This window comes from Malus domestica, chromosome 05 (genome assembly GCF_042453785.1).
Source record: "Malus domestica chromosome 05, GDT2T_hap1".
Lineage (NCBI taxonomy): Eukaryota > Viridiplantae > Streptophyta > Magnoliopsida > Rosales > Rosaceae > Malus > Malus domestica.
Genome location: NC_091665.1, coordinates 11,215,907 through 11,240,853, shown reverse-complemented (window position 1 = coordinate 11,240,853; position 24,947 = coordinate 11,215,907). Strand labels below are relative to the sequence as shown.

At 38.9% G+C, this 24,947-nt stretch overlaps 1 protein-coding gene across 4 annotated transcripts; it reads left to right on the top strand.

The window, feature by feature from the left end:
• Positions 1–15,441: 15,441 nt before the first annotated feature.
• Positions 15,442–24,947, top strand: LOC103448420 (phosphatidylinositol/phosphatidylcholine transfer protein SFH10-like). 4 transcript variants are annotated; one of them, XM_008387686.4, is made up of 15 exons: positions 15,442–15,598; positions 15,837–15,994; positions 21,010–21,238; positions 21,343–21,442; positions 21,545–21,811; positions 21,973–22,050; positions 22,173–22,274; positions 22,359–22,408; positions 22,547–22,646; positions 22,959–23,156; positions 23,303–23,380; positions 23,564–23,707; positions 23,839–23,922; positions 24,023–24,088; positions 24,189–24,947. In XM_008387686.4, exons 2-15 carry the CDS (start codon positions 15,958–15,960, stop codon positions 24,204–24,206), a joined length of 1,551 nt encoding a protein of 516 aa, XP_008385908.1. In that variant the 5' UTR covers positions 15,442–15,598; positions 15,837–15,957; the 3' UTR covers positions 24,207–24,947. The 4 variants fall into 4 exon arrangements, 3 of the variants coding, with proteins under 3 accessions (XP_008385908.1, XP_008385906.1, XP_017191467.1); XR_011581221.1 differs by lacking the exons at positions 15,442–15,598; positions 15,837–15,994 and adding an exon at positions 20,134–20,603 and having other exon boundaries at positions 22,959–23,193; XM_008387684.4 differs by lacking the exons at positions 15,442–15,598; positions 15,837–15,994 and adding an exon at positions 20,134–20,603.

Sequence of the window (24,947 nt, the reverse complement as noted above, 5' to 3'; positions counted from 1 at the left end):
CTAATACAAAAAAAAAAAAAAAAAAAAAAAACTATTCTAATCATCTACTGGTCCAGCCACTTCGTGTCGTTCCACGTCACATTCAACATCAAACTTCAACTCCCGAAAACGATATTTGAACGCAACGTCAATGCACTTTATCAGATTTGTGTCATTTTTGTCAATGTCCCAATCAGGCTGATATGCAAACATAAATAAATTATACATATCACTATTATATTTTATCTTAAGAACTACATTATTATTTAACTAATTAATAATTTACATGTACTGCTAACACATCGATCATGACCGTCTTTATCTCCTTGGGGACGTCTCTCCAAGACTCCCAATTCACTCTGCATCTATCACGCACCAATACCCCAACGTCACCCCTAAACTTGTTCACCATATCCGACTTCTCATATCCTACTAATTATGCGTAAGTGATTTAGTAACGGCTCTTAGCAAAAGAAGTGTATTGAACACATGTCGCAACTCTCTTCTTTTTCTTGTCTACCAACAAAATAAAAACTTATATTAGTCTACTTAAATATTTAATTAATTTACACAACCAACAAAATTTAGTACGCATTACCTTTCTCAAAATCTTCACCTTGAACTCTCTTTGACAAAGGACCACCAGAGTCTGCCATTGTGTACAAAAAAACAAAAAAAATTGGAATAATAATTCGATGAAGGTAATGAGTTTTCAGATTGAATTGTGTTGAGACTGAGCTAAACTGTCAATTTAAAGGAATTCTAGCTTCTTTGCACGATGAAACCTTCGTTGCTCAAAACCATGGAGTAAATAACGCATTCAACATTTTGAATAAACAACTAACAGTTAAGTAAATGTGTGAACCTTTGCGCGACCAAATATTGATCTCGCAAAGTAACACACGTCGTATCTATTTTTGGCCCTAAAATACAGGCATCTGGGTGTTTTTCTTCGAACCTCTGCGCAACGAAGGGTTTTTTTGTCTCACAAAGTGGTTTTGCGCGACGAAAGATTGCGTCATGCAAGTTGTTGGTCCCATTAAATTATTTTTGACGAAGTTGCGCGATGAAATTGTATATTTGTCGCGCTAACCTGTTTTGTGTGACGAGTTCCTTTCATCGCATAAAGTTTGGTCACGCAAATAGTTTTTTCTACTAGTGTCATTACTTCTTGTACATGTACAATTTTGAATTTGTTGATGCACAAAATCAGTAAGGACTTTGGTACAACATAAAATGTTAAGTTTGTGACCTTTGCTAGACTGCTTCGGTCACTAGTGTAGATAAGTATATAAATGGATAGAGACAGGGAAGCAAACACAAGATGTACGTGGTTCACCCAGATAGTCTACGTCCACGGAGTAGAGGAGTTCTCATTAATTGTGAAGGGTTTACACAAGTACATAGGTTCAAGCTCTCCTTTAGTGAGTACTAGTGAATGATTTAGTACAAATGATTGTGAGAGAATGATCTCTATTTATAGAAGAGAGTTTCTAGTTTCATTCTAACATTGACACGTGTCGTGTTGTGATTGGCTTCTGATGTTAACACGTGTCGCGCTATGATTGGCTTCTGATGTCGACACATGTCGCACTGTGATTGGCCTTCTGGTTGGAAGGAAACTCTTCTGGGTCCTTAATGGTATAACGTTGACCGGTGCTCAGTAGTTTCGGGATTGGTCAAGTATGGTACAAACAGTGCTCCCCTAAGTTCCCAAGTAAGGGAAGCTCCTCGGTTGGGGACTTGCAAGATCCAAGTTATTGAGTAATCACGAAACTTCTAAGTACCGAAGTGTGGTATCATTTTCACTTGCCTTATTTGTCTCATATATAGATGTGGTATCTTCTCTTGAAGTACTTTTCCACCATCCTGGGGGGTATCTTTAACCAATGAAGATGCACAAGGTAATGTATCAATTTCACTTGAAGCTTACTTATCGTTTCGGGCTTGGTCAAGTGCGATACAAACCCTATAGTAAAAGTTTCCCAAGTCGCCGAGCTAGGAGATTTACCGAATGAGGTAACAGACAAGGTAAGCAATTAGACTTCCAAGCAAGCAACCTGGATTTGAGGTTCGACTTCGGCTTCCGGTTGATTGTTCTCCTTTTCCTTGCGTCGTAAACAACAACAAGGATAATGAAAAGCAAATGGAGAAGAGATGATATGAGATACTTTTGCTTTTGAATAAGTAACTTTCCACAGGCTTATTCTTGAACTAGGCTGAAGGGTTTTCTGGTTTCCTCTAGAGTATAAGGCCGACTCAAGATTTTAAGGGTCAAAACAAGTCTATCAAATCTAGAGTACGTTCGACCCTGATGATATGAGATACTTTTACTGTTGACAAAGTAGTGGATGTATCGGCACGTGTTCTATTACGTTTGTCTCCACATGCTTCCTTGTATCCTTCTTACTTGCCCTATCTGTTCCTCAAGCAGATGTGGTATCTTCTCTAGAAGCATAAGATGTTGAAGATGAGTACTCGAGAGCAATGTCAGGTAAGTAATCAGGCAAGGAGTTCTAGGCAGTCAGTTCCTGACTAAAAGCTTGATTCCAAGTGCTGACTGATTGCTCTCTTTCTTATTGTCTTGCAGGTAAGAACAAGGCCAAAGGAAAAAACAGGGAAAAAGCATGATATGGGATACTCTTGCTTTTAACCCTGATGATATGAGATACTCTTGCTTTGGTATGGCTTGTTTGCAGAGGTATTATCGAGAGGAAAAGAAATTGAGTATTTCGAGAGAATTTGCTAAGAGTGCCCTCACGGATGTGAAGAAAAGTTGAGCATTTTTTTTTATTTGCAGGTCTGCCTGGCTGTGGATGATTGAGGTCGACGTATATAGGAGTCTCCCTAACAAGTAGTAGTGTTATTCATTTACCCTTCTTGGTTATAGCAATGTAGTGGGAGCTGCAAGCTTCATGTGTTTTAACTTTGTCAGAGCACTTTGAAAAAGTGGTCTATGGTATCTGGAAAGCTGATGTTGCGTTTGAAGAATGCAAACAAGCTTTATCCAAGGAAATCTGGCTCTCGAAGTTCTGAGAGCGGTGCCTCTTCGGTTTTCAAACAAACAATCCTGTCGGAGATCTAGCTCTCGAGATTCGGAGAATGGTGTCTCTTCGATTTTTGAGAAAGAAATCTTGTTCGAAGTCTGGCTCTTGAGATTTGGAGAGCGGTGTCTCTTCAATTTTTGAGAAAGTAACATGTTAGGAGTCTGGCTCTCGAGATTCAGAGGGCGGTGCCTCTTCAATTTTTGAGCAAGTAATCCTATTGGGAGTCTGGCTCTCGAGATTCGGAGAGCGGTGCCTCTTCGATTTTTGAGCAAGCAATCTTGTTGGGAGTGTTTTCTCGAATGTGAGTAAAGGTTGGGCATTTTTGCTAGTCTGCCTTGCCACTGAGCACGGAGGTTAACACACATAAGGACTTTCTAGTTATCAAGCAGTGGTGTTGTTTCTTTACCCTTGTGGGTAATAGTAGGGTAGCTGAACCTTTAAAATTTATATGTCTAAACTTTGTCAAAGATCTTTGGCAAAGTTATCTGGCAAAGTTATTTGTGGTACACGAGGAGCTGATGTTGCGTGTGGAAAGTGGTGCCTCCTTGGAATCCGGAAAGTGGTGCCTCTTCGATTTTTGAACCAACTGCCCTGTTGCCCTTTCTTTTATAAGGGCACCAATTGTGTTCAAGAAGTACATTCAGAGAGTTATTGCTTGTAGGAATTTTCCTCTTACTTCAGAGATTTATTGCACCTCATTTCTCCTTCATCATTTCTGAGAATGTCTGGCCCATCCGACCATCGTTTTGACTTAAACTTTGGTGAAGAGGCAGCCATGCCTTCTCAAGACAACATATGGCGCCCATCCTTCTTATCCCCTACTGGTCTTCTTACCATTGGGGACTCTATGATGAAGAATGATATGACCGCTGCGGTGGTGGCCAGGAACCTTCTCACTCCTAAAGATAACAGACTATTTTCCAAACGGTTTGATAAGTTGGCTGTTAAGGATTCTCTGGCTCTCAGTGTTCAGTGTGCATCTTCTGTGTCTAATATGGCCCAACGCCTATTTGCTCGAACCCGCCAAGTTGAATCATTGGCGGCTGAAGTGATAAGTCTCAAACAGGAGATTAAAGGGCTCAAGCATGAGAACAAACAGTTGCACAGGCTTGCACATGACTATGCTACAAACATAAAGAGGAAGCTCGACCAGCTGCAGGAATCTGATGGTCAGATTTTACTTGATCATCAGAGGTTTAGAGGTTTGTTCCAAAGGCATTTATTGCCTTCGTCTTCTAGGGCTGTACCGCGTAATGAAGCTCCAAATGATCAACCTTCAGTGCTTCCTCCTTCTGGGGTTCTGCCTAGTACTGAGGCTCCGAATAATCACCCTCTGGTGCCTCCTCTTTTTCTGGGGCTCTGCCGACTACTGAGACTTCTCATGAGCAACCTTTGTGAAGGCTCCCTCTTGTTTGTTTATTTTAATTCTTGTCTATGTACATATTTGTAACTTATCAGAGATATCAATAAACAAGCTTTGCTTCATTTCAATGTATTGTGTTAAATACATCAAGGCCTTCTTAACTAAGTTCTTTGAATTTTTCCTTTTATTGAAGCTTTGTGAGTGAAGCATGTAGGTTGAGGTAGTGCTCCCTTAATTTCCCGAGTGAGGAAAACTTCTCGTTTGGAGACTTGAAAAATCCAAGTCAATGAGTGGTCGTGAGACTTCTAAGTATCAAGGTGTAGTAGCACATGGTAGGAATCCCCCAAGTCTCCGGTCGAGGGAGTTGATGAAGGAGGTGTCTTGCTAGTAGCCAAGTTTCCAAAGTAACAAAACTTCACCATTTTCCTTTCTAAGTGGTAGCCCAAAACTTCACCATTTATTATGAAAGTTGTTAGGCCCAAAGAAGATGAGGCCTAGGCAATTTTTTTTTTTTTTTTAATTTTTGAATTTTCGAATTTCCGAAAATATATATATAAAGCTTTATAGGTGAAGCTTTGTAGGTGAAGCTTTGAGGTTGAAGCTTTGTTGGGTACCATGAATTGATTTTGCTTCACACTATCTTGATCAAGATAGTGTGAAGCTTTTGTAGGTGAAGCTTTTGTGTTGAAGCTTTGTAGGTGAAGCTTTTGTTGTGAGGGAAGCTTTTGTGGGTGAAGCTTTTGTGGGTGGGTGAAGTTTTTGTGGTGGGGGAAGCTTTTGTGGGTGAAGCTTTTGTGGTGGGTGAAGCTTTTATGGGTGAAGCTTTTGTAGGAGAAGCTATTGTAAGTGAAGCTTTTATGGTGGGTGAAGCTTTTATGGGTGAAGCTTTTGTAGGTGAAGCTATTGTGAGTGAAGCTTTTGTAGGTGAAGCTTTGGAGTTGAAGCTTTGTAGGTAAAGCTTTGTAGTTGAAGCTTTTGTTAGGTACCATGAATTGATTTTGCTTCACACTATCTTGATCAAGATAGTGTGAAGCTTTTGAGAATTTGTAGTTGTCCTCCATTGATGAAGCTTTTGTGGTGAAGCTTTGTTGGGTACCATGAATTGATTTTGCTTCACACTATCTTGATCAAGATAGTGTGAAGCTTTTGAGAATTTGTAGTTGTCATTCATTGATTTTTTTTTATTTTTTATTTTTTGGGAAACTAGAAATTTGAAAATGTGGGAGAGACAACATATACAAATTTTGCTTCCACACTGTTGAGCAAGAGATTGTGATGCAATCCACACCTTGTAGTAGTCGAAGGTTTGGATGAACCATATAAATTGAATTTGCTTCAAACAGTCTTGAATTTGCCTCGAAGGTTTGAGAATTGTAGTCACCCTCCATTAATGAAGCGTTTTTCGGCACCATAAATTGATTTTGCTTCACACTATCTTGATCAAGAGTGTGTGAAGCTTTTGAGAATTATGGTTGCCCTTCATTGACGAAGCTCTTGTTGGCACTATAAATTGGTTTTGCTTCACACTGTCTTGATCAAGAGTGTGTGAAGCTTTTGAGAATTGTGGTTGAACTCATTTAATGAAGCTTTTGTTGGCACCATAAATTGGTTTTGCTTCACACTGTCTTGATCAAGAGTGTGTGAAGTTTTTGAGAATTGTGGTTACCCTCCATTGATGAAGTTCTTGTTGGCACCATAAATTGGTTTTGCTTCACACTGTCTTGATCAAGAGTGTGTGAAGCTTTTAAGAATTGTGGTTGAACTCCTTTGATGAAGCTTTTGTTAGCACCATAAATTGGTTTTGCTTCACACAGTCTTGATTAAGAGTGTGTGAAGCTTTTGAGAATTGTGGTTGCCCTCCATTGATGAAGCTCTTGTTGGCACCATAAATTGGTTTTGCTTCACACTGTCTTGATCAAGAATGTATGAAGCTTTTGATAATTGTGGTTGAACTCCTTTGATGAAGCTCTTGTTGGCACCATAAATTGGTTTTGCTTCACACTGTCTTGATCAAGAATGTGTGAAGCTTTTGAGAATTGTTGGCACCATAAATTGGTTTTGCTTTACACTGTCTTGATCAAGAGTGTGTAAAGCTTTTGAGAATTGTGGTTGCCCTCCATTGATGAAGCTTTTGTTGGCATTATAAATTGGTTTTGCTTCACACTGTCTTGATCAAGAGTGTGTGAAGTTTTTGAGAATTGTGGTTGAACTCCTTCGATGAAGCTCTTATTGGCACCATAAATTGGTTTTGCTTCACACTGTCTTGATTAAGAGTGTGAAGCTTTCTACGAGTTGTAGTGTTTGCATTGTTACAAATGGGAAATGTCTGAAGCAGATGCAAGAAGGCTGAATAGTTTGATCTTCGTACGCCATGCACTGAAGTTGTTGTTGGCTTGCAATAAGACTTTGTTGGTGACTATAACTCTTGTTGGGCATAAGTGCTCCCCTAGTTGAGTTGTCAAGCTTGAGGGTTTTTTGATTATTTGTGAATGTTAGAAGTTCACATGTACAAGTTGTACCACTCGTCTTCTGGTAGGTAGAATGAATGGTGAGTTGCTTTCATCACTTGGTTGGTGGTACGAATGTGAGTTCCTTCATCATATTTCATCACCCGGTTAGTGACACAAGGATGAGTTCCTTCTTCACCTAGTCGATGGCATGAATGGCAAGTTGCCAAATGATATTAGAGTACGGGTTGTACATTTCATCACCTGGTTGGTGGCATGAAGGAGAGTACAGGTTGTACATTTCATCACCTGGTTGGTGGCATGAAGATGAGTTCCTTCTTCACCTGGTTCGTGGCATGAGTGGCAAGTTACCAAATGATATTAGAGTACTGGTTGTACATTTCATCACCTGGTTGGTGGTATGAAGGAGAGTACGGGTTGTACATTTCATCACCTGGTTAATGGCATGAAGATGAGTTCCTTCTTCACCTGGTTGGTGGCATGAGTGGCAAGTTGCCAAATGATATTAGAGTACGGGTTGTACATTTCATCACCTGGTTGGTGGCATGACGGAGAGTACGGGTTGTACCTTTCATCACCTGGTTGGTGGCACGAAGATGAATTCCTTCTTCACCTGGTTGGTGGCATGAGTGGCAAGTTGCCAAATGATATTAAAGTATGGGTTGTACATTTCATCACCTGGTTGGTGGCATGAAGGAGAGTACGGGTTGTACATTTCATCACCTGGTTAGTGGCATAAAGATGAGTTCCTTCTTCACCTGGTTGGTGGCATGAGTGGCAAGTTGCCAAATGATATTAGAGTACGGGTTGTATATTTCATCACATGGTTGATGGCATGAAAGAGAGTACGGGTTGTACATTTCATCACCTGGTTGGTGGCATGAAGATAAGTTCCTTCTTCATATTTCATCACTTGGTTGGTGAGAATAAGTGCAAGGTGTTGAGGCACATTGTAGCAAGTGTTGAAGACACAAAGTATGTTGAACCCTTTCGAAGCACAGTTGGCTTATGTATGGATATGTTGGAATGTATGATGTTTATGTATGAATGTGTTGGAATGTATAATGTTTATGTTGATTGATGTGAGTGATGCTTATGAATGTTTTGCTATGCATGAAGGGATCCATGCTTTTGATATGTGAACCATGTTGGTTGTAACACTTAGTATCACATACTTTGTGTCAAAGTACGCATGTTGAAGCTCTGAGTTAGAGTATAAGGGTAGGTCAGCGTAGACCAAGTGTTCCAGTACTAGGAACGTAAAAGACTCAGAAGAAGTTGTCTGAATTCTCACTTCTTTAAATATTTGCCGAATGGCTTATGTGATAAAAGATCTCAAGCGGTTAAGAGTCAAAACATTTGTAATGTGTATGCCTTCTTATAATAGCATTTCCTTCAGTACCTAGTCCTCCACTTTGAAAAAGTGAGGCTTAGCCCCATAGTCATAATAGTTGACGGTACGTTCAACCCTGGTTGTCTTGATACGAACTTTTATCCCTCTTGTTGTAATGGGCTTGCTGAGTGTAAAAATCATTCCTCTTACTAAGAGACAAATACGTTTGGTGACTTAGTGAGTAGTTAAATGAGGTAGGAGATGATGCAATGGGTGTCTAAATGGCCAATATCTCCTCACTTAGTAGAACTTGACTTCCACTTCCCATTTGTTGATAGGGGTTAACCATATAGGGGTTCCCTTGGTATGTCCTTGCTTCGGCGGATGCGTGGTTGTAAGCATGTGCCATCACCTCAGAGTAAGTCTTCCAAGTGTTGGCATTGATCATGTACTTGAAGAAACAATCATGTAGGCCTGTTGTGAAGGCCTTGAGGGTGGTCTTGTCATCTGCCTTAGCGCGGTAAGAATGCTCATGGCTGAAGCGACCGGCATACTCTCGTAGTGACTCGTCCGGCTTCTAGTGAATAGTGTACAAGTCATCTGCATAATGCAAGTGATCAATCTGGAAGATGTGTTAAAAGATAAACAGTTTCCTCAATTCCTCAAATGAGTCTACTGTCTCAGGTCGAAGACGGCAATACCAGTTTAGAGCTCCGTCAGAGAGGGTGGAAGGGAAGAGAAGACATCGCTCTTTGTCGATGTGCATCCGATATGCCATAGTGGACTTAAGGAGGTTAATGTGTTCAATTGGATCCTCCCTTCTAGTATAGAGTTGTAAACTAAGCTTTTGTTTTGTCTTCTCTTGAAGGAGGTGTCGATGATCCTTCTTGTGAGAGGGCCAGGCCTGGGTTGGTTCCAGTCAGGTATCTCAGCCTGACGTTAGGCCTTCAACTTGTTTACTTCCTCAATGAGCCGTAGGACAAGGGGGTCCTAAGTGGAGTCATGTACCACTAGAATTTTCTTTCGTAAGTCTCCATCACCTCTTAGAAGTAGGAAAGTTTGAGCAAGGGCGTGTGATTTTTTCTTGGACTCGCCGTACTAACTTCTAGGGCAAGTCTGTCGGAATACCTCAAAGTCCCCTATACCTTCATGTTCCTCTGGGACCTGTCGTTCCTTCCCTAGATTGGCAGCTGACCTGGGCCGTGGGAGGGGACCGAGTCTTTCGGAAACTTTTGGGTCATTGATCTTCGAGCATATGTGGAGGGGATTCTCTCGACGTTGCTTTAAGAAATCTCGGCAGTCACGATAAACAGCTTTCGATCCTTCCAACCCTTCTGCAAGGAGGTGTCTTCCTCCACTTCTTCTACTTCAGGTCGAAGCATCTGGGTTGAGAGAAGTCTTATGTTGATCAATGTTTTGATGATTAGCTCACTCCTCATCAGGATACCCATGTCGAAAAGAGGTGACCCTCCGTGTTGGGAGGCACCCAGATGATGGTTGATGTCTACAGGGGCAACGAGCTCTCGTGTTTGAGTTCGCCTAGTTTCGTGGAGCGTCTCAAAGAGCTTCTCATACTGCTCCTGGAGGACCTCATTCTTCATTGATATCTTGTTGTTCTAGGCTTCTAGTTCATCGACTTTAGCTTGAAGAGCAACCCTCTTTCCTTCCTTATTTCGTTGCTTTGCATTAGGTGCAAGATGGGTGTCATTCTGTGTACTGTGGCTTCCTTCGCTCCCTATGTTGGAGAGGGATGTCTGGTTAAAAGAGAGTGTATGAATGGTGGAAACAAGCTTGGCAAAGCTGAAGAGAGTGCGAATAAGTGTCGTTCCCACAGACGACGCCAAATGTTGATGCACAAAATCAGTGAGGACTTTGGTACAACAGAAAATGTTAAGTTTGTGACCTTTGCTAGACTGCTTCGGTCACTAGTGTGGATAAGTATGTAAATGGATAGAGACAGGGAAGCAAACACAAGATGTACGTGGTTCACCCAGATTGGTTACGTCCACAGAGTATAGGAGTTCTCATTAATTGTGAAAGGTTTACACAAGTACATAGGTTCAAGCTCTCCTTTAGTGAGTACTAGTGAATGATTTAGTACAAATGACATTAGGAAATATTGTGAGAGAATGATCTCTATTTATAGAAGAGAGTTTCTAGTTTCAATCTGACATTGACACGTGTCGTGTTGTGATTGGCTTCTGATGTTAACACGTGTCGCGCTATGATTGGCTTCTAATGTCGACACGTGTCGCGCTGTGATTGGCCTCCTTATTGGAGGGAAGCTCTTTTGGGTCCTTGACGGTATAACGTTGATCGGTGCTCAGTAGTTTCGGGATTGGTCAAGTATGGTACAAACAAAATTCATTTGAATTTTAATACGTATTTGTTTAATAACGAAAATTCTTGGCTCCCTTGTGAAAATTTTATTAAGCTAGATGATACTATGAAAAATACAGGGTCAAGTTTCTTTATGTATGAAGATTGAAGTCTTTAAGCTTGCCCACTGGTGAAAAATTTCCGACTCCAGCATTGCAACCCAGATGGACCGTAGAACGCTTTCATTCTATAGAACTTTGCACATCAAAACTTAAAGCAACTATTCATACATACAGACTTAGCAACAATAATTGATAAGCATGCATAGAATGATTGATTTTTATTAAACTTTAGCAAATATTTTATTTTTGGGCAAAAGATTGTTTACTACCCTCATGTTTCGTGATTTTCAACATTTAGTACATCAAGTTTTTTTCATCCCAGAGTCATACCTAAAGTGTAAATTTTGGGACAGTCTCATACATCCGTTAGTCAAACTGTTAAGTCTCCCGTTAACTGTGACGTGGCGTCCAGGTGGACAATGACTAGGCACCACGTGTCATCTATGTGGAAATTAAAAAAAAAATATATATATATATTTAAAAATAAAAAATAAAAAAATAAAAAAAAACCCACTACCCATTCGTCTTCCCCACCCGACATCCCTTCATCGCCTCCACCCCTCACCCACCGACACCCTTCCCCTTCCCTGATACCCACCCTACCACCAAGCCTTTTCTCCTTCCCAAAAAACCCAACCCCATCTGTCCTCCTCAACTCGCTCCATCTCACTCAGAAATGAAAACCCAGTACGAGTACGAGTTCCAGATCCGCGATGCAGGGACCCACATGGTACGCCTCCATTTCCAGACCTTTAATTCTTTGAAAATGGATTGGAATGATGCTCAATTGGAATGATGCTCCATTTCCATACCTTTAATTCTTTGAAAATGGGTTTGTGGCTTTGACCAACTTTAGAGCTGAAAAAATCCCCATGGTTATGGAATTTTTGATCTGGGTCGATACATAAAGCTTGTTATTGAGGGAGGATAGAAGAGGGAGGCCGACATTTGGGGTTTTTTCTCCTACCTCGTCATCTGCACCTCCGCCGTCCACGTCCTCTCTGCCCACATCACTGATCACCTCCACCACCGAGTAATTTCCCATCCCTCTCTCTGCCTCTCTCTCCATTTTGATTCATAGATTTACCATTTTTTTTAGGAAATTCAAGCGGCTTTGACATTTGGGCTATTGACTGCAATCAAGGTTTGGATTTTTTCAACTCCAACGTTTTCCCCAAATCCCACCCTCCCATCACTCACCCCTTTGTCTTCCCCAAATCCCACCCTCCCAGTTCCCCTTCGTCTTCCCCACCCCCCACCCCTTCCACGTCTCCACTCCTCCATCCTTTTCACCCCTACCCACCGACACCCTTCCTTTCCCTGATACCCACACAGCAGAACCCATTTCATCCCCTAATTTTATCAAGACACCCACCACCCAATTTTATCAAGCTCCGCCATTTCCGACACCAATCTCACCACGCACACCTGAACCCTCCGGTGTTTGAGTCCGACAGCGCCAACCTCTCCCTCCCTCCTCTTCCCCCGTCGTCCGTTCCCTCGACCTCCTCAACGCCAACCCAGAAGAAGAACAAAAAGAAAAACCTAGAAGAAGAAAAAGAAAAAGGAAGAGGAAGAAGAGAAAAAAGAAAAAAACAACTGAAACTGCAACCCAGAAGAAGAAGAAGAAGAAGGAAAAAAAAAAAAAAACCTTCATCTTCCCCAGATTCGAAGGAAGAAGAAAAGAAAAAAAACGAAATATGCAACCCAGATTCGGAGGAAGAAGAAGTAGAAGAAGAAGGAAAAAGGAAAAAAAATTAAAAAAAAACTGAATCTGCAACCCAGATTCAGAGGAAGAAGAATAAGAAGGAAGAAGAAGAAGAAGAATAAGAAGAAGGAAAAAGGAAAAAAAAAAACCCGAATCTGCAACCCAGATTCGGAGGAAAAAGAAGAAGAAAACCCACCCCTAAAACCCAGAAGAAGAAGGAGGAGGAGGAGGAGGAGGAAGAAAAAAAAAAAACAATCAGGAACCCAATTCGTCCCCTCGAGGAAGAAGAAGAAGAAAAAAAAAAGTAGATGATTTTTTTTTCAAAAACTTTTGGCGGGAAAAAATGTAGGTACATGGTTGTGGGGAAAACGTTGGCGGGAAAATGTTTTTTTGAACCCCTAAAAAAAAATCCACGTGGACCCACGTGGCGCTCAGTTATTGTTCACATGGGCGCCACATCATCACTTAACTGGAAACTTAACAGTTTGACTAACGGATGTATGAGACTGTCCCAAAATTTACACTTTAGGTATGACTCTGGGATGAAAAAAAATTGATGTACTAAATGTTGAAAACCACGAAACATGAGGGTAGTAAACAGTCTTTTGCCCTTTATTTTTTATGTTTTAACAAACGATATTATATACACTAAAAGAGAGGAAGTGTGATTAGTCTCATAATGAGCTAACAGTAGTGTGGTTCTAAACTTCAGCAAATATTAAATTAAAATATGCATCTATAAACATCTTTATACGTTTTACGCATAAACCCTAGTTTGTAGGTTTTTAGCCTTTCCCGTTGCCTCCTCTCTCTCCTCCCTCAATTGTAATGTTGTATTTGATTCTTCTCGAGATCCAAGGAAAATTGTGTAACTGTAAAACTATTTTCTCTAAAGGATATTGATAGGAGACTAAATTTTTAAATTAGATTTGCAAAACAAATTATGTATCATTAATAAGAAATAACATGTTAATCGACATTTAATTAATAATCTAATCATCAACAACTACATCATTAATTTGGTTTACACAATTTGGTTTAAAATTTTGGTCTCCCTAGCATTATCCTTCTCTAAATTATAGGAATCTTTTGGTTCATAAAGTCCCCCCTCTACCCCTCCACCCCTTCCCCCTCCCACCCCTCCCACCCCTCCACCCATCTGACTTATCAATAGAATCAGTCTCTGACGTGAGCAATTGATATGAAGAATAACATGCTCCGAACTTTTGGAGTTCAGATCCAGGCCTGGCCCAGGCCTAGTGCCACCAGGGCAACTGTCCAAAGCCCAAAAATGAAAGAAGCACAAAAAAAAAAAAAAAAAAACCGAAGTAACTAGGTATTAAAAAAAAAAAAAATATAACCAGAGCCTAAGAGGCTGGAGGGCAAAGCCCAAGTTTGACAAAAGATGAAAAAAGGGCCCAAGTTTTGGGCATTAAAAAATCATAACAGGGACCACTCGGTCCCATTAACCCTAACTTCCAACAAATACATTCACCCTTTACTGATTCCCTAACCCCCTTTGTTCCCCATTTCCCCCACTATCCTGCCGTCCCAGTCCCACCCTAACTCCCTTTTCTTTTCTCTCAATACTCAATTCCTTAACGGAAGAAAATATTTCAGTCAATGGAAGGGAAGATGATGAAGGTCGAAATCCACGGATTGGTGGGAATATGATTCTTTCAACTATTTTCGCAATAGAAGAACCTGAAAGGAATCTTGGAATGCATTAGAAAGAGAGAAGCATATGTGATATAAAGGTAAAAATAATTGTACCTTCTATATAAACAAAAAGAAGCTTCAAATGTTGCAGGTGTGAAAGAAGTCCTAGAGATCCAAGTAAATCATATAGTTTAAAACTTTGGGTTGAATAATGGCCGGTTATGATCACAACTATAGATCTAGTTACTCTAATGGCACGGGAGGAGGACTGCACACCAATAAATGGAACAAGACAAGCTATGCAGATGATGAGTGCCACACAATCATCGTTGGTGCCGGTGGAACATGAAGACAAGCCATATTAGCCACTATGACTCAAGATAGGCTAAATGGATTAGCAATCTTATACATTGAAAATGATGAGATTGAAGACATGGAGAATGATGATATAATTGATGATTTTGCTTCAAAAAATGCCAGAAGACAATTTCTTAAAGGTTGAAATTTCAAGGAGCTTTGCTAGGAGTGGTTATATATGATTGTATTTTTTATTGTCGGTGTTTAGGTATTATGTCCCCCCGTTGTATATTTTCTCAAGTAATATAATTTGCACATGAGGGTCTAGCCCCCCCAGCTTCGACTAGGTTCCAGCTCTTGTTAAATATTTTTTTTTAAGCATATGTTTCCATATTAAAAAATGGCACATTTTGAGTTTTCGCACTGGGCACCCAAAAACTCAGGACCGGCCCTGTTTAGATCGATATAACATGAGTGCTCTTAGTTTCTTTGTTGTCCATGGCCGAAATTAAATTAAAAACTTAAAGTTGAAGATTTTTTTTCTTGGAAATTCTTATTACATGAAAGGAAGAAGAAGGCGTTTTATTTTTATCGATTTACAGGCATATGGTACAAGATACTCAAAGAATTAAACTTTTCTTTTTCTGAGGATCATGGGAGAGCGGGAGAGCAGGTGAAAGGTTCCTACGGTCAAACAGTTACAGCACTAAGTGCAGATCAAAAGTTAACACATTCCATGTCACGTAGTCAGTTAATATGGTCACAATTGACATTTTTTTTGATAAAATTAGAGGGAATTTATAGTAATTTTGCGTGGAAATAGGGAGATGCAGTTTCCATTTGTAAAAAGTTGGTTAACTAGCTAGCGTGGAAAGCTAAAGAATGAGATTGAATGGGGTGGCTTGCATTTCGCATGCTCTCTTTCTTTGCCAACAGAAACCCAAAGCGGGCATGCAAATGCATGGCACAGAGAAGAGACCACATGTCAATGGAAAAATGAAACAAAAAAGCTCCATTCTTGTTTAACTCTTTCTTTTCTATATCAGTCATGTTATCCTCATTGCTCCTCTCTGGCCGTACAACTTCAGAGATTAATCCGGATCATATATATGCCTACCACGTTGATCTCTTACCCTCTACATTTCCCTTTTTTTTTCGGGGGGGGGATACAAAGAAGGTCTAAAGCAGGAACAAGGGCGGGGAAGGGCGATAGTCGAACTCTGACCATGAATGTGGGGGTGTACGTAGTGCTCCATCACTGAAGTTGTTAGCCCCACTTAACCCCCTACATTCTTGTCAAACGGTATTAATTCTCTCATATTCTCGAATTCTTGCTTTAGATTAATCCTCAAAATCTTCAACCTCCATGGTTAATTACCCTTTTTTTCTTTCAGTAACGATCATGTTAGTTTCATTCTAAATGATTTTCATGCGTGCTTAGTTTCATTCTAAATGATTTGAATGCATATTAATGACACAATTGTTTTGATTTTTGTAGTTTTTTAATCTGTGTTTTGTTTTGGTGTACAATTACGTTATAGGTAGAGGTATATCCCCCGAGGGGGGCTAGTTTTGAGCACCTTGTGATATATATACACAAGTGCTTGACGGATCTACTACCCCTTGGCGGTCTCAAACACTTGATCAATCCCGTGTGGCACTATGTCTGGAGCTGATGTTGACCAAAACCTTAAACCTGGTAATTACGACAATCCAATTAATATTTGACATGATCTTCATCTAATACTTAAATGGATATATATTTTGATCGATGTTTATGTATATCTGTGATCTTCTGGACGTTGAATTACACACAGTAATTTTTGAGTTCTTTTAATTAGGGTTTCATCTTGTATATATTAGGGATTTGAATATAAATATTCAAATAGTACATACAATACATATTTAGGTTAGGGTTTATCTTTATGTTTAGGTTAGAGTTTGCGTGGAGCAATTGCAAATGGATATATAGAATAGATTCGTTTGCATGCAGGGTAAGAGCCTGTCAATACACACACAAATAGTATTCGCATACGTTTGAATCCAAACTAGTAAACGGTACTAGAATGGCATGAAGGTTCCAGAGAAGAAACTGTAATTCCTCATTCTTCATCTACTTAATTAATATCTTCCTTTTAGTTAAATTAAGAGATAATCTCACAATAAATTACAGGTTATGTTGATAAAAATGCTACTAGCTACGTGAGTCACAAAAGATCTTGCAGTTCTCTTGTTTAACATATATATTTTTCTCAGTAAACATGCTAAAGTAAAGATATCAAGTACCATATTGATGGCATAATTTAAGTTAAATATTAGGGTCAATAATATAACTATATCTCACAGGGCATGAGGTAAACATACGCTATACGAATTCTAGTCCAATATGCAAGTGTAATACCCAAGTTTCAAGCTACATTAGTAGAAAAACTACTTGCGCGACAAAACTCTAGGTGTTGAAGTAGTTTTCGTCGCACAATACAATAAGGCCATTGTTGTGCGCAATCGTCCCGGCAAAAAAAAAATTGAAAACTTTAGGCGACAAAGATATTCGTCGTGCAAGAGGATTTTGCACGATGAACTGGATAATGCGTCGCCCAATATGTGGGGGGAAATGAAATAAAATGAAGATTTGGCGGCAATTTATCGTGTGACAAACCTTTTCTTGCATGAGGGAAAGCTTCGTCGCAGTGTGGTTCTTGCATGACGAACAATAGTCTTCGTCGTGCAAAGTGTTTGAAATGGTTAGTGAGACATTTAAGCCAACAAGTAAATGCAAACTTTAGGTGACAAATACTTCGTTGTGCAAAGGGTTCACTAGGATTCTTAAAAAATCCAAATCCACTCTTTTCTCCTCATTAATCTCTTCCTCATCTTTTTCCCCAAACCCCCTCATTTTCTTCTCCCCCAAACTCCAAACCTTTCTATCCTACAAACTCCAAAACTTTCTCTTCCCCACATCCCAATTCTTGTTTCCTTTTTTCCATTACTTTCTTCGTCGACAATCTTCAATTTCCAAGGTAAGTCTTAATATATCCAAATAATGACAAATTTGTTTTGGAAATTAATTTTAATTTTTGACTTGTGTCTCATAAGTGTGAACATTCTCTATGATTAGCTCTCTTCTAGTCTCTTCTTAGACCAGCCCCAACCCTTGAACCTAAACCTAAATATTTAGGTTCACAAAAAGACACAATTTAGGTCTTTGAAAAGTGAATGTCACGTAACCTTCAAGATCTAAAATTAAGGACCCAAAATGTATTAGTTGTGGTGGAATGGTTTTAACCAAGGTTCTAAAAGACCCTCGGACTAGCACCTAGGCGGGGCCAAGGCAAGGGCCTAGGTGGACTAGGTGAATTTAAGTAAATTAATTATATATCGTAATAAACTGCAAAATTGAATGACTTAGATTGTAAAGTATTAAAACATAATGAAAGCATTAGAAACAAGCATATAATTCATGTTCACCTAAGTATTCAACAAGTCTCCTACAATTTATTGAAAAAATTAAAATGCAAAATGAAAGTTATCGATTTTTGTATAAGTGAGAGTTGTGACCTATGCAAGTTTGGGCGGGCTAGGCGGGTGGTTAGGTGGTCTACACGGTTTAGGCAAGCGCCTAGGTTGTCTAGGTGGGTGCCTAAGCAGGCCTAGGCGCCCCTTTCTTAATTTTCAAATGCCTAGGGGTTAATTGGTGCAGCGGTCATCTGCCTAGCACTTAGGTGAAGCCTAAACGGCGCTACGTGGGAATTTTTAGAATAGTGGTTATAATCCTACTTTTTTTTTGGGAAGGATTTTTTATTTGTAGCTTTGAGAAATGTAATTTTAATTTAATTTTACGAATGTTTTAAACTAAAAGAAACTAAATTCTGACAAAATTTATCAAAACCAAACAAACCACAACACTCAACCAATCAACCAATTTATTTTAAAGTGGATCTGCTATAAAAGATTATTTTATTATTTTGACAGTTGGATTTTTACTTTTACAGTTGGATTTGATAAAAAACATGACCCGTTAGATGCAAAAAAAAAAAAAGGATTTCAATCTGGACCGTTGAACACCAACGGACAAAAATCGAACGGCCATTGAGGCCCATAAAATGTTAACGTTTTGTAACTGGGTCCCCTTGCCAGTTGGGGCCCATCTATCGGCTAATATAGTTCATCATCAGCATTGTTTTTTTAAAAAGTGTGTGGCCCCCAAAAAATTTGTTGGGTTTTAGTTTGGGTCCAACGCCTAAGGGCTGGTTTGGTATTGCTGTGTTTTGAAAAAAAACTGCTGTGAGAATAAGTGACTGTGCTGTGAGAATAAGCGGCTATGAAATAAATTAACAGAGTGTTTGATAAACTTTTTTATAAAAGTGCTTTTGGAAAAAAAAAAAAAACAGTCTAATAGTGGGTATTTTCATTAAAGAAGCACTGTAGCTCCGTGTGCTTTGAAAAAAAGCCAGTTTTCCAAAGCTGCAAATAGCAGCTTCAGCTTTTTTCTTTGATTTCAGCTTATTCTCACAGCAGCTTCCAAAATAAGCCTTTTTTTTCAGTTTACCAAACACCTAAAACCCTCACAACTTTTTTTCATGAGTGCTTTTTTTTTAAGCACCTCACTCCCAAACTAGGTCTAACCTTTTGGGGCTAGGTCTCCCCATTGAATTGCATTTTTTGGGATTAAACCCAAATATTTGAATTTGCGTCTCTCCCTTGAAATTGGTCTTAGCATATACTATGATGAGACATTTCATGTTAAGTAAAATGCTTGTTGACTGGCCACAGTGTTCATCGGGGTGGTAACTACTTCGTTCACATAAGTTGTTCGACAAAGTGCCTGAGAGCCTTGGCATCGTCTTTGCATGCATTGCTGTCGGTATCTAGTGATAGACTTTCTTGAGTATGTTGACATCTGTTGACAGACTCGTTCGAAAGTTGTTGGCATTTGTCGACATCCACAATAGCTTGTCAGGGGATTATGGCCCACTAGCTCTTTGACGAAATGACACATTAAGAATTTACGTGTTGTTTTCGTCCAACACTAGAGGTATACATGTCCTACTTTACTATCTTGGTGTTCAAAACTTAAATTTCTCATTTTGTTAGGGCCTGTTTGGTACTGCTTTTATGAGAAGTACTTTTTTTTTTCTCATAATTTATTTCGTAGAAATCCTAGTGCTTCTTAAGAAAGCATTTAAAGTATTGCCTAATATTTATGTGCTTCCAAAACGTGCTTTACGATGCAAAAACACTTTTAAGATTTACTATCAAATTGGATCAATAACACATTTAATTATCTAAAAGCGTTGTTAGCTATTCAAATAACAGTCTCAAATTATCACATGACAACATCATCATTGTAATAAGGCTTAAATGGTAAAATGGTCCATTTGTTTTAGTCAGTAGGTCAATTTAGTCCATTTGTTTTCAATTTGGCCAATTTAGTCCTTGAGTTGATCTCGATTAGCCAATTAACGACATTTCCATCTAATTTCTGTAAAAATTTATAAATTACTATAAACTTATTTATAATATTATATTTACTTGATTTAAAATATTTAAAAATGAAATACAATTAAAAACTAAAAGAAAAATTATTCTCCACCCAACTCGCCCGGCCTCCTCCCTAACATTACCTCCTATCTTTTCTATGTCACAACCTTAATAATTTTTCAAATGGGATGTTTTATTTCTCATTAATTCGCATTTTTATGTAAAGTAAAAAGGATAATTATATCTCTTATAGCTTTTCTTATAAATTTTTTAATAAAGATTGAATGAAATGACCTTAATTGGTTAACAGAGATAAAAACATGGACTAAATTAACCAAATCAAAAACATAGAAACTAAATTAGTCATATAACCATAACACAAGGAGTCAAGGACCATTTTGACATTTAAATCTTGTAATAATTTGGCTAATTCGAAACAATGCATCACAAAAGATGTAATAAAAATACAATAATTTGAAGAATATAACTTACGACTAGATCATAGCAAAAAACAAAAGAACAACAGATTTCGCGCGCGTGGGGCTGCGTTGACGCCGCTTTGATCTCGTTTCCATGCGCCAGGAGCGGCCTGTGAAATCCACGCGCCACCTTGTGGCATTCAGACCACCTGTAACGTAGGAAAATGTACCTTCCTCCATGCCTTGGTCTCCTTATTGTGGCTGAGGAGGGGAGGAGTGCAGTTTGGGATCCATCAACCACCATGTTTGGAGGTCATGGATTCAGATTTTTGGTTTCAGTCCCATACATTTTTGACAGAAGAATATCAAGATTTGATGTCCTTGATAAAAAAAACTCAAAGCAGCTGGGTGAGTTGAAACCTGAAAGTCACTATTTTCTTTAGATATTTATAGAGAAAATTGTTCAAGAATAAACCTTTTACTTTACAAGTTGATATTTTCTTCTTTAGCCAAAAATAGTACAATGGAATCTAAAAAAAGATATTCTTTTTGTTGAAATTGTTTTGGGTTATATTCATAATTTCATAGTTTTAGTTTGATTGATTTGATTTGCCAGAGGAACATATTGGTTTGGTTTCTCCCAATTCATATGAATTTTGTGTTTTCTATGTGAATTTTGTTTGCATTTTGTTCGGAAATCCGATAAAATTGGAACGATATAGCGAAGATTAACTGTCTACCAGAAGATGGAAAAGAGAGAGAAAGACCCATTTGTGTTTGTGGGTCAATTTATTTTGATTACTTCGGTGTGCAGATGGGAACTCTGAGGACGAGAGGAAAACAAGGCTTGGGTCTTTCAAGAAGGCAGCAAACATGATTACAAACTCCTTCAATAAGGGTCGAAGGAACAGTAAAGTAATGTCTTTCCCTATGGAGGACGACATTGATGCCGAGGAGCTCAAGGCAGCTCAGGAATTCCGGCAAAAACTTCTTTCGGAAGAACTACTGCCCTCGAAACATGACGATACTCATATGTTGCTAAGGTTACCTATTCTCTGTTTTGATTGGCCATAACAATTTTTTATGCCCGAGTTGCTATATCCGGTTATGAATAGGTTGTTTGTTATACTGTTGTATGATGGTGCAGATTTTTAAGGGCCCGGAAATTTGATGTTGAGAAAACAAAGCAAATGTGGTCTGACATGCTCCAATGGAGGCAGGAATACGGTGCTGACACTATTATGGAGGTAGTTTTCAATGCTTATGTTGAACTTGGAATACGGTGGAGATTGGTTTTGTTGGAATAGCTATTGTTTGTCTGAAATTTTTCCTTTTGTTTTTTCGCTAAGGACTTTGAGTTCAAGGAAGTCGATGAAGTCTTGAAATACTATCCACAAGGGCATCATGGAGTTGATAAGGATGGACGGCCTGTCTACATTGAGAAACTGGGTCAAGTCGATTCTAATAAGCTGATGCAAGCAACAACAATGGACCGGTATGTAAGGTACCACGTACGGGAGTTTGAGAGGACCTTTATCTGTAAATTCCCTGCCTGTTCCGTTGCAGCAAAAAAGCACATCGATCAGAGTACCACTATTCTTGATGTCCAAGGAGTGGTATGTGAAAACTCTCTTAATATTGATTAATTGGAGATATCCAATTATTCTATGGAGAAACTTGTATTCTAAGTCATTTATTAAGGAGATCTTCTTGTTAGATCTAACTATTGTGGTGTCAAACATGATGGGTTATATTTATATGTTTACTTGATCCGCAGGGGCTTACAAGTTTAAATAAATCTGCAAGGGAACTCATCCAGCGCCTTCAGAAGGTTGATGGTGACAATTATCCTGAGGTATCCTGTAAAAAGCTGTATGATTTCAAGTTTTGCGTGAAACAAGATTCTTGGATTGTTTTCCTGTCATGAAAGGTAGTTTTCATGTTCTGTGGTGCTGATTGAACTTTTTTTTAACGTAGACCCTGAACCGTATGTTCATCATCAATGCTGGTTCTGGATTTAGGCTCTTATGGAACACTGTCAAATCTTTCCTTGATCCCAAGACCACTGCAAAAATCAATGTAAGCTTTCATCCCTTCTTCACTCTAAACTAGTGAAATTTTTTATCTAGTACTGGTGCTAAAGTTGTTGATATTTTGCATCAGGTTCTGGGAAATCAATATCAGAGCAAGTTGCTTGAAATAATTGAGGCCACGTAAGTATCGTTCTAGGAAAACTATTTTTTCTTCTATCCACTTCTTCGTCTTGCTTTACATTTCTTCGTCTGTATCTTGTTCAGTCTGAGCTAACCAAGCTTCCTGTTATAATACTCTTCGTTATGTTGAACCTGCAGTGAGCTACCAGAGTTTTTGGGTGGTAGTTGCACTTGTGCTGATAAGGGTGGTTGCATGCTCTCTGATAAGGGCCCATGGAACGATACAGAAATAATCAAGGTGATTTTCTACAGTTCGAATATGAAATAATTCTTGACCCGTTAACAACTTGAGCTTTTAGGAAAATGGAAAATCAACAGCCTTAGTTTGAACGCCTGCAATTACAACCTTTCAATATTAGTGTTGGAGAGAGGCCATATGTGAGGGAGAGTTTTGGAATTAAATATATGTTGTCCAACAGTATAACAGCTTAGCCTTTGGGGATAGTGGTAAACCAACTGACTTTATCAGCAAGTAATTGAATTTTTTTTTATCCTAATTTGTATTGTAATGTGAAAAATGATCTCCAAATCTGTTATTTTGATGAGGCAGATGGTTCAGAGTATTCATGAGGCCAAATGCGCAAGCAACAAATCATCAGGCGATCTGGAGGAGAAAATATTGGAAGAGGAGAAGAAAATATCTGAAGACGAGACGAAAGTCTCTGAAGAGGAGACTAAAGTCTATGAGGAGGAGACAAAAGTTTCTGAAGAGAAGTTAATCCCCGAAGACGCGAAGGCTTGCACAAACGTACTCAGACCTTGGCTCAAGTTGCCTTTTCATTTTTGTGTGTTTATGGCCTATCTTCAAACCTTCTTGTCTCAGATTTTATAAAATTCTCAGTTTCCTGATGTTGATTTTGTTGCTATTTTCTCTTGGTATGCTACCACATGAAGAGAATGGATTCTTTCTGCTCAGATACGTTTTTAGAGGCTGAAACGCACTCAGACCATCTCTCTTCTTTGCCTGAAGAAGTAAGCAGGGCCCTTTATCTTTTTTGCATATTTATCAATCAGTTAACACTAACTCTCTAACTGTCTTTTTTGAAATATTTAGTCTTATTATAGTTCAACTTTGCCTCCATAGGGAGAAAATTCTGGACATGGCACTTGCCGGGCCTTATTATATGATATGCTCATTTGCTTCATCTTGTGCAGCTTTTAACTCCGAGAATGTATCCGATGGGATATGACGATGTTGATTCAATGGTTTGCAAGGGAACTGAGAGAGAGGCAGAAAGGCTGAACGCTGCTCTCAATCGACTCAGTGCCTTGGAAAAAGAGCTGTCTTCAACCAAGCAAGTAATCATCTTGATATTCTTGAATTCTTTTATTGAAGTGTGCATACCAGAAAAAGAAAGATCCAAAGATCCAAATCAAGACAACAATAAATGTAATCATATCCATTTCTTTTTGTGCGAATGGTTTTCAAGGTTGAGACGCAGAAAGAAGAAAAGCTAAAGGCTGCTCTTGACCGCATCAATGCTTTGGAACAAGAGCTGACAGAAGCCAAGAAGGTAATGTCTTGATATTATTCAATTCTATTATTGCAGTTAAAATTGAAGCAAGAAAAGGAAAACTTATACGTTTTTTTGTTGTTTGTTTTTTTTTTTTTAGGCACTGGAGGAAGCCCGTCTTAAACAAGAGGAGCTTCTAGCCTCTGTCGACAAGGAAAAGAAATTTGTATGTAACTAAATATCTAATACTTGCTTAGCTTATTTGTATCTCAGATCTATTGCAAGTTTATATTTAGACCATCTTGCGTTTTGGACTCTAATTGCAGAGCTTATTCTGTTGGTGACATGATCGATCTAAAAGCATTTATCTAGTGTGGTGGATTGAATGGCTCCGGCTTGTGTGGTTCTCAGGAGGGATGAAATAGAAATGCATGTTATGTGTGTTTCACTATTTGGAATGACGGGAATTCTACCTTGCCTATGGTTTATAACAGCAGGCATTGTCATTAGTTGAGGTGTTCCAAATTAGCAACTGAAAACCATCCTCCGGAATATGCAGAGTACTCCTAGAAAAAAGTAAGAGCCTCCTCCCGGGTTGTTTTATAAGATCAATGTATATAGATGCAGCTATCAAGGAAAGGAAAAACATGCACCTAGGAGTTGGAAGAACTATTAGAGACTCACAGGACGCGGGGTTGGCAGCTAACGAAAAACCATTAGAAGGGTATACTTTTCAACAAACAAACAAGATAACTATAGAACTACAGGGCTATTTGGAAAGGGAAACAATACAATTCGCAGAGGATATCGCAGGATTTGGCTGCGGAACAGGATTTAGTTTAATTTGGTTTGCAATTGTATGTGATTATGGAGAACATATGGATGGAGGAGAGTCCTCTGTGGCTCTTTCCGTACATTTCAAGTAATTCTTCGGCAATTGTAATGTCTTCATATAAACAGAATTTCAGTTTTGAGATGAAAGAAAACTAATAATTAGGATCTAGCGCACAGTTTCCACTCATCTTTTGTAAAAAAGGAAAAACTTGTATCAAATATTTGATTAGATGCGGTTTTTAGTTTCTCTA

What these genes read in the sequence shown, in the direction of transcription:
- LOC103448420 (XM_008387684.4), top strand. Translation starts at nt 20,420, where the DNA reads ATGTACCTTCCTCCATGCCTTGGTCTCCTTATTGTGGCTGAGGAGGGG. An exon ending in GATACTCATATGTTGCTAAG is followed by an intron (nt 21,239 to 21,342) that starts GTTACCTATTCT and finishes ATGATGGTGCAG; the next exon opens with ATTTTTAAGGGCCCGGAAAT. An exon ending in ACGATACAGAAATAATCAAG is followed by an intron (nt 22,647 to 22,958) that starts GTGATTTTCTAC and finishes TTGATGAGGCAG; the next exon opens with ATGGTTCAGAGTATTCATGA.